At 46.3% G+C, this 10,057-nt stretch overlaps 1 protein-coding gene across 1 annotated transcript in view; it reads right to left on the minus strand.

Annotated features, from left to right (window-relative positions):
• Positions 1–7,459: 7,459 nt before the first annotated feature.
• The window catches only part of URI1 (URI1 prefoldin-like chaperone), a 69,243-nt gene continuing 66,645 nt past the window's right edge, over positions 7,460–10,057 (minus strand). Inside the window, exon 11 of the mRNA XM_015412126.1 lies at positions 7,460–8,348. Within this exon, the coding sequence (XP_015267612.1) occupies positions 8,160–8,348 (189 nt within the window). The 3' untranslated portion in view covers positions 7,460–8,159. The remainder of the gene's footprint in view (positions 8,349–10,057) is intronic.

Genomic DNA, 10,057 nt, shown 5'->3' on the forward strand with positions numbered 1-10,057 from the left:
ACAAAGTACACAGAATAAGAAGCAAAAGGTGGGTGTGGCAACATGGGGGTGTGGCCTAATATGCTAATGAATTTCTGCCATTGGGTGTGGCCTATTATGCTAATGAGTTCCTGCTTGGCTTTTTCTACAAAAAAAGCCCTGGAAAAGCCACACAACGAAACCGTACTATACATTACGGTGATAATGTGGGGAAGGTATCAGATGACGGCCACTTAAATGCTGGTAGATGCAAAAGGAGACACTGAGGGAAGACATGGATCCAACCAGATTTTCTGGCAGTGAAAAAGGAAGTAGGCGTTCCCTTTGGGCTACCCAAATGGCTATGACGGGGATTAGGGGAGCTGCACAAACAAACGCTAGGGAAAAACTCAAGGCAGTAGAGACAGAGGAAGCCCAGGGTTTCGACAACAAAGTAAACAGAATAAGAAGCAAAAGGTGGGTGTGGCAACATGGGGGTGTGGCCTAATATGCTAATGAATTTCTGCCATTGGGTGTGGCCTATTATGCTAATGAGTTCCTGCTTGGCTTTTTCTACAAAAAAAGCCCTGGAAAAGCCACACAACGAAACCGTACTATACATTACGGTGATAATGTGGGGAAGGTATCAGATGACGGCCACTTAAATGCTGGTAGATGCAAAAGGAGACACTGAGGGAAGACATGGGTTTGGATCCAACCAGGTTTTCTGGCAGTGAAAAAAGGAAGTAGGCGTTCCCTTTGGGCTACCCAAATGGCTATGACGGGGATTAGGGGAGCTGCACAAACAAACGCTAGGGAAAAACTCAAGGCAGTAGAGACAGAGGAAGACCCAGCATGAGATGGATTGACTCAATAAACACCTTCAGTTTTCAAGACCAAAGCGAGGCTGTTAATGACAGGACATTCTGGAGGTCAGTAATTCATAGGGTTGCCATAAGCTGGAATTGCCTTGACGGCACATACCAGACATGTACAAAAATCACGTGGGATAGGGACCGCAAGTAAGGAAGGGAAGTGGGCAAAATTGAGTGGAAAAGGTTGGTTGGACTTAATTCATGGAGGCCCAGAGTATGGCCCATGTGCTTGGATTTGGCCCATTCCTTTTTTGCAAGGGTGGCCAGGAGGGCACCGGAGACCATCTGCTTTAGGCACATATGCCAAGGGCGTCTGTGCACGAGCGTGTGGGGAAATAATAATAATAATAATCTTTCAATTTATTAATCGCTTAATCCTGCTGGTGCTGGCTCTGAGCAATTTACAGTTACACGTTCACAAGGGGCTAGCAATGATTCATAGGAGTAAGGGAGGACAACATATATATAAGTCTTTACATTGCACACGTTCGCAGCGGACGGGGATTTTTTGCTCAGTTGTAAACTCAGACATGTTCCAGACGGCATTTTTCCAGACGGCATTTTTTCCACTCAGCATGGCTTGATGACGTCGGCTTCTTTCTCCAGGACTCTTCGGGTAGCAGCGCCACACTGCCACCGCCTGGCCGGAACGGCCCATTACAGGCTTCTTGATGCCGAAGAGTTCTTCTAGGCTTCCGATCTTACGAGCTGAACATTCCATTCGCCGGCTAACACCTCCCCCACCGGAAAGATCTGACACCAAAGACCCACATGCACCCAATCATTTAAATGATCTGATCATTTCCAATTTTATTTCTTTTTACCATGATTGATCATTGCAGGTGTTGGGTACCTTCAAGTGGCGAAAGACTTTGGCCAAAGAAAAGACCACCGCTTGTTCTGAGAGAGCTTTCAAGGAGCAGAACTTCCAGTATCCTTGATTTTTTTTAATGTATTCATCAATCCTATAAAAAGTTTTGTCAGTTCCTTGGATCACAGATTTTATATGAGAAGTCCTTGGATAACGAAACGAGTCCCACATCTAGACAGTATTTGGTATAGATTTCTTCTACTTGTGCAGGTGAGGCAGAAGGGGTTTTTTTGAATGCTTTACTAACCTCTCCTGCGTGCTGGAAGCTAGAACAGGAGGTGACAGGTAGTGTTCCCTCTAAGCTGAGTTAGTGTGAGCTAGATCACAGTTTTTTAGGCTCCGGCTCACACATTTTTGTCTCAGCTCAGGAAGGAGGGCTCCAGAGAAAGCTGATTTATGCAGCAGCCGAATTGCTCGCTCACAACTTTCATGCCAGTAGCTCACAAAGAAGAATTTTTGCTCACAAGACTCCACAGCTTAGAGGGAGCATCAGTGACAGGCGAAGGTAGAATCCCTAATTTCCCACAGGCAGGAAGGGGTGAGCGTATTTAACCACAGGGGATTGAATCCAGCCAGCTTTTTTACTCAATGAATTTCTCTCTTTACTTAGACACAGCTTTGGTTCATGCAGGTCCCATGATCCCCAACATAACTGTTTAATTTTTAAGGTGGCCCCAAAGGGACCCTTCTTTTAGCTTGTTTGTTGATGAAAAGGATTGATCCAACCCATGATCTTTCCAATTTACGTTCTGAAGTGGTACAATCCTGAGAAGGCTGGTGTTGGCAATTTGTAACCTGGTTTCCGTAAAGTACATACCTCAAACTCTCTGCGGCAGATGAATAACATGGAGTGCTTCAGAGGCCCCCTGCCTCTGCACTTAGGGAAGAAGATACAGAAATGTCAGAGAGAGGCAGGAAAGAGAAAGGAGGTGGTTGGAGCGGACAAGGGCCAGGAGCGTGTCCCTTCACCGAGAGTGCCTTCGTTTCCCTGTTGGACCCATTAAACTAGGCAGTCGCCTTGACAGTGCTCTCTGGCAAAATAAGGCAGCAGAGAGCGTATCAGCCACACTCCATTGCCTCAGAGGAAAAAAGCAATCAAGAAATTAAGGGGGGGGAAATAAAGAGATTAACATTGCCCTCATTATTATTTAGGTGGCAACGAAGAACCTCTGGCTTTACTAGTAAACAAAAAAAGATGCTCCCCAAGATAGACGGACATAAAAGAATTTTGTGTAAGACATACGGAATAGGGCAGAAGGTTTGGAAAACAGCTTTTCTAGAGGCCCCGCTTTTATGATACAGAGTTTATATCTTGAGCCTATGACCACATACGAATATTCGACAAGTCATCACATACATATAAATTACACAACACACACTTATAGATGAACGAGTGTGTAGAGCGCTCTCACAGACAAGCAAGGGTGGTCATTCAACAGTCAGGAGTGGGCCTGTAGTTTTGGCACGGTTGAGGAAGCCAGCCACCCTTCACTTCACTTCATGTACCCCCTCTTGCCCACGTATAACCACAGCTTATACATGTGGATCGTTTTCATGTACTGGGGGTTATGGTGTGGATCCAACCAGCTTTTCCACTGATGAAAGAGGGAGGGTTCCCCTTCAGCCACCCAGAAAGGTTATGTTAGAGATCTTGGGATCTGCAGGCAGGACCCATTTGGGACAGGGACTAAAACAAGGAGGGGAATTGTGTGACACTGAGTGAAAAAGCAGGCTGGATCCAACCCCATGTGACTGAAAGCTCTCCAAAGCTAGAGTGGTGTAGCAGTTAAGCGTGGCGGACTCTAGTCTGGAGAGCCAGTTTTGATTCCCAACTCCTCCACAAGTAACCCACTGGGTGGCCTTGGACAGTCACGGTTCTCTCAGAATCCTCTCAGCCCCACCTACCTCACAAAGGTGCCTGTTGTGGGGAGAGGAACGGGAAACAATTGTAAGCTGCTTTGAGACTTCTTAAGGTAGAGAAAAGTAGGGTATAAAAACCAAACTTCTCCTTCAAGCCAAAGACTTCCTGCCTGTGGGAAACTTCACCTATGCATTTTCTGTATGCAGGGAAGTCACATGGGATGAGGGCTATGCTAAAATGGGGAATTGGGCAGGCCTGAGTAAAGAAGCCAACTTGGATCTACCCCGTGCCCTGGTTCTGTTGTTATAAGTTATATGGCTACTGAGGAATAGCCTATAGCAGCTTTCCATGCTCAAGCCCATGGATAACATGTATGCCCAGGGTGCGTGTGAACGAGCCAAGTCTTTTAGGAGCTACCTCCACAAAACTAGGCTCTCCCTCTGACATCATAAAGACAATTTATGCTGCAGCCTAAATTAAAATAATCCAGGGGCCCTTACAAGTTGTGGCACCTATTCGGCAGAGTGACTGCGTTCTTAGATAGGAAGCATCCTCTCCCTGCATAGTCCCGTATGGCGGATTTGTTCTTCCCAGCAAGGCTGACTGTTAGGATCCCCTGCCCTCGTCTAAGGCATGTTCAGCAACAGTGCAGGCTCCACCTTGTTTGCTGGTTGCTCCATGCCTCTGGAACAACATCCCGGAAGAGGTCAGGGGGAGGGCGTCCTACCTTCCCGGTGAATCCATAAGACAAAGTTATTCCAGCAAGCTTTAAGACCAGCCTAAAACTGGACAAAGGGGGAATATCCTGCCAGGGGGGACATAAGGGTATTTCACATTTTTAAATTTGTTTTAATGTTCTATCAAAAAGTTTTTATAGGATTGCTGCCTGCCTTGCCCCTGACCTGGATAGCCCAGGATAACCTGATTTCATGAGCTCTTAGAAGCTAAGAAAGGTTGGCCCTGGCTAGTATTTGGATAAGAGACCACTGCGGAATACCAGGGTCATAACACAAAGGCGGGCAATGGCAAACCATCTCTGAACATCTCTCGCCTTAAAAACCCTACAGGGTCACTGTTAATTGATGGCATCTTCCACCGTCACCTGCCTTGGGTCCAGAGATGCTCAAGAGAATATACAAATATTTTAAGTAAATATTTTTTAAAAAATGTACCCCCAAGCTGTGATGCTCCAGAACAGGGCCAATGAAATTGCTGGCAGTTTCCCCATGAATATTACCTGTACCTTCAGGTGTACAAAATAATGTGACATTGCAGCTTATGACCATTTGTGCAAAGCAGTTAAAAAAAAAATTACAGGGGTCGCCAATAATGGCAGGAAAGAAGAAAAGAGATTATACCCTGCCAGGCTTCAGAGAAATCAATAGGATTTGCAGCACGTAAGAATGGTGAGAATCGGGACCCATTTTTTTTCTAATTAACCAGCTCTGGTAAGATTAGATTAGATCTTAACCCCTTTGTTATTTAAAATACATATTCATAGCTCTATATTTTATAGATGCACTGGTGCTGGTTACAAAATAGGTCCTACTTTTCTAGGGCATAATTTCATTTTGTTTAGCCAAGAATTCATTAAAGAAGCTATAAATAACCTCCTTTAAATATTTAGCCGTGAATAGAGGGTGGACTGGCATTGATGGCTTATTTTAGTACTAACGCAATATGCTTTAGAGCCATAAAAATCTACATTTCAGCATGCATCAAACTAATGATTAACACCTTCAGTGAGGGTTTGTAAGCTCCAATTACAATGTACAGATTTGCAATCTTATCTCTGGATAACCAATGAAACCCTGATGAGGGTACCAGAACAGGATGGGGCACGACTACCTTTTTAAGGGGGGGGGGGTACAGCTATGCCCAGAACACTTGGTGCAAAGAAGCCTTCTTGTAGGTCCAGTCCCACACTTTGCATTGAATCCAGCCAGCTTTTCTACTAGGGTTGCTGGGTCCGCCCTGGCCACCGGCAGGGTAGGGGGGTAGGGTTGCCAGATCCAGGTTGGGAAGCTCCTGGAAATTTGGGGATGGAGCCTGGGGAGGACAGGGACCTCAGTGGAGGTACAATGCCGTAGAGTCCGCCCTCCAAAGGATCCATTTTTTCCCCTGGGGAACCCAACTTGGCTCTCTGGAGATGAGCTGTAATTCCAGGGGTTCCCCAGGTCCCACCTGGAGGCTTGCATCCCTATTTTCCATGGGTGAAAAAGTTGGAAGGGGTCTCCTTCAACCACCAAAAATACTATGCTGGGGATCACGAGACCTGCCTGGGCAAAAGTCATGTGGTACGAGGGCTGTAGTAAGGAGGAGGATTTGGTGAGACTGAGTAAAAAAAAACCTGGCCGGATCCGAACCCTTTTGTCCCACGTTGGCCAAATATCCACACACAAAACAGGCATCAGTGGGAAACTATTAGTTCAGAAGGAAAACCACATGCTAGTGCCGTTAAAGTCAGCCAGCAGTATTGGGATGGCCAGTGTTCCTTCTCCAAATTAAATCACGCGCTTGTTGCATTTGAATCCCACCTTTCGTCCAGGGAACTCAGAGTTCTATTATAGCCAGGCAATTATCCTTAGGAAGTCGGTTAAAGGTAAAGGTTCCCTTGCTCGAAAGCCAGTCGAATCCGACTCTAGGGTTGCGGTGCTCATCTCCGCTTCAAAGCTGAAGAGCCAGCGCTGTCGGAAGACGTTTCCGTGGTCATGTGGCCAGCATGACTAAACACCAAGGTGCACGGAACGCTGTTACCTTCCCACCGAAGTGGTCCCTATTTATCTACTTGCAATTTCTTGCTTTCGAACTGCTAGGTTGGCAGGAGCTGGAACTAGAGATGGGAGCTCACTCCGTCATGCGGCACACTCGGGTCTCGAACTGCTGAACTACTGACCTTCCACAGCCTGCAGTTCAGCGTCTTAACCACTTGAGCCGGTTAGGGTTAGGCAAAATATTGCCAGGGCCAGCTTCGGAGTTTCTTAAGATACTGGATCAAGAATTTCTCCCCCTTCCCCATGAAATCAGTACATGAGGTAAACCGGTCGTAGATTCAGGTCAAGAAGCACCACTGCATTAATTATTATGGAATGTGAAAAAAGCTTCGAAAATCTACAGGGGGGGGGCAGTAAACAAGAACACCTTTATTCATGCCCTTTGTGGACGTGATCTGGGGCATAAATCATCTCGAGACTATTCCTAGTAGCTCTCAGAGACTGTAGCAGTGTCTTGTTAAATATCTTGCAAATGCATAGCTCAAGGGAAAGTGTCTGCTGCCCTGCCCGTCATCTTGGGAACCCAAAGTCTGTAGTAAAACACAGGGGGTAGAAACATTACAGTAGGTCCAGGCAGTTAAATTAAACCTGAAGACAGCGGGGAGCTAAGGTAGTTTGTACATACTACAAAATGTTTAGGAGGAAATCCTGTTATCTGGCTTTGCACCCTTTGCCAAGTGGACGACGCTGCTGTCGTAACAACAGGGCAAACCATTCTTTGTGCAGATACTAGTGAAGCCATTGCTTAAAAGCCTGGACTGATGGAACACTTCCTTTTGGGCGCAATGACATGCTGCGCTTTGAACTCAAGTTGCAAGCTTGAGGCAGTTCTGTTGCCAAGCTGATCTCCTAAGAACAGTCCATCGCAGCCAAATTACATTGCTGAATACACAAAAGAATGGGAGGATCTATTTAAGCTCCTTTGGTTTAGGGTTGAGCTCTTCTGCTGACGAGCACATAATTTCCATTGACATTAATGGCTGCCCGATACACAAAAGACAGAAAAAGTGAACCAGCTGCTTCACGTTGGTAAGAACAGAGAAGATCGTTTGACAGACAAGGAACTTCGCTCTACCCCGTTCTCACCTTACCCAAACACTCTCGACATTTGGTGGTGGTGGTTGATTTTTTTTTTTTACTCGAAAAACTTTTAATCTTACAAAATACCATTTTCCATCAAAGAAACGTCCCTGCAAAGTACATGAACGCAGTGTTCTGTTTCGTAGATTCTATGCAAGTAAAGTTATCAGAGGTTTTATGCTAGTAGGAAAAAAAAACGATTTGTCAGCAGACACCTAAAAGCAAAACCCTACCAGAGAAACAAAAACAAAACCAAAAACAATGGAGGGAGGATGCAAAAGCGAGTCTTACGATGCTAAATGCAAGTCATGAAATATAATTGTTGGCTCTATTTGAAAAGTTGCAAAGTTTCTTTCAAACGACCCATATGGTACGTAGAAGATCACAGCTGGTACAAAACTGGCTGCGTTTAGGTTTAAACACACACACACACACGCTCACACACACAAAAAGCCTTATGAAGATTACTCTGTTTGAAAATTATTCCGAGTGCAGTTATCATAAGGCAAACATGTACAGAGGTGCAGACTGCGTACGAGGGTATTAAAAAAATAAGGTGAGTTTTGAAGTGTTTCTTCACAGATCTTTTTTTTATATAAAGGAAATACCATCAACAGAGGTCTCGGAGTGAACAAAACCAACCCAACGCAGTCTGCCTTTTAAAATTTAAACTAGCTAGATGTAAGCTGTCCCCTCTAAATGCAGCATTCTAGTCCAAACTTCGGCGGTCTAAACAGGACCTAGGTCTTCTGTTGCATTCTGGCAGCTTTGAACTTTGAAACTCTCTTCGTCGTTTCTTCCGATGCTTCAGAGAGACCCTCCTCAGCTCTTCGCTCTGGAATGGTAGGCAGGACGGGATGAGCGATTACCGGATGTGGCGTGGAAATGGGACACGAGGGATCCTTCTCCACAACAGTTCCTGAAAAAGCCTGCAAGGAAAAGAAAGCCTCAGACATGGGTTCCTAAGATGCCACTGATGAGTTTAGGCCTACCTATTATCTTATTCTCTGCCTCAGTATAATTTCTCAATATTCTCAAATCTGAATATCAGTATGATATAATAATAATCGGGTAATAATTGGGATTGCCGATATTTGGCTCCATTATACCCTGTGGGGACCGTCCCCGTAGGATATAATGGAGAAAGGGGTGGGTGGACCCATGCTGTTCCGAGTTGACTCACGCACTGCATGGCTTGTAAAAGCCATTTAGAGAGAAAGTTCCCTTTAAATGGCTTTTGCAAGCCAAGCCGCACATGAGTGAGCTTCAAGTGGGGTGAGTTCCCTGCAGAGTCAGCTGGGACTCTGCTGGTCTCTGGGAGCTGCCACCAGGAGCTGCCACCAGGGGGTCTCTGGGAGCTGCCACAAAGGAGGGAAGGATGATCTCAGATTCCCCCCCCCCTTCTGCTGGCCTTGGGGAAAGTTCTCCCTGCAGGTTCAGCTCCTTTGCAAGCTCTGTTCGGCAGTCCAATTTCAACCGGGCAGCCCAGCAGAGTCTGTGGGGACAGTTCTCCCTGCAGGATCTGCTCCTAGGGCTCTGTTGGGCAGTCTGGTTTCAACCGGGCAGCCCAGCAGAGCCACAGCAGAGCTGGTTTCCTTCCTGTCTCGCCCCGACGTAGCCACTGTGATCCATGCAACCTCCAGGTTAGACAGCTGTGATGTGCTCTATGCAGGACTATCCTTGAGACTGACCTGAAAACTACATCTGGTCCAAAACTGCACTGGCATGGGTTCTTACAGGACCTCCACTGACAGCCCATATACAACCTGTGCTTCGCCAGCTGCACTGGCTCCGGGTTGAATACTGGATCAGGTTCGAGGTTCTGGTATGAACCTTTAAGGCCCTAAACGGACTGGGGCCAATGTATCTATGGGACCACCTCTCCTGGTATATCCCCCAAAGAGCATTACTATCAGGGGAGAAGAACTTACTGGTGATCTCTGGCCTGAAAAGTATCCAGCTGTCCTCAACCAGAGCCAGGGCTTTTTCGGTCCTGGCACCAGCCAAGTGGAACTCTTTGCTGATTGACATCCGTGCCCTGCAGGAGCTAATGCAGTTCTGCCAGGCCTATGGTTTTCCATCTAGCCTGGAAATGTTCTTCCCCGCCCTGAGCCCTGTATACGGGGGAGGGTGGGCTATAAGTCAAATGAAATAAGTAAATAAAGGGCAAGCCAATTCTTTTAAAGTGAGGAAGAGTGCTGGAATACCCCGCCAATTCTCAATTCTGCCCCAAGCCTAAATTAAAACGTATACATGGTTACAACATACAAGCACAGGTTTCCTTTGGGCATCATCCGGATATAAAGAATACAAAGTAATTGAGGTGCATGGCCAGAGTGTTATTAATCATTACTTTTATTCACAGAGGGACTACCAGGTGTTCCCCTCTGCGCTTGGCCTTTTAAAAGGGGACCTGTGCGTTTTCGGCGCTGGAGAAACATTTGACTAATCACCGGCTTTCGTGTTCTCAAATGGGGATTGATATTTTCCTTTCTTTCTTTCCAGAATACTTAGGTATTATCTGAAACCACCTGCACCCACCATCATTTAATCTAATCTAACCTGCAACATTAGGCTTGCCAAGTCCCCCCGGGGGGTGGGGAAACCCCCGCCCCAGAGGCCCGTTCCCCGTCGCTGG

Source organism: Gekko japonicus, unplaced genomic scaffold (genome assembly GCF_001447785.1).
Source record: "Gekko japonicus isolate JY-2015 unplaced genomic scaffold, Gekko_japonicus_V1.1 scaffold2067, whole genome shotgun sequence".
NCBI classification, from domain to species: domain Eukaryota; kingdom Metazoa; phylum Chordata; class Lepidosauria; order Squamata; family Gekkonidae; genus Gekko; species Gekko japonicus.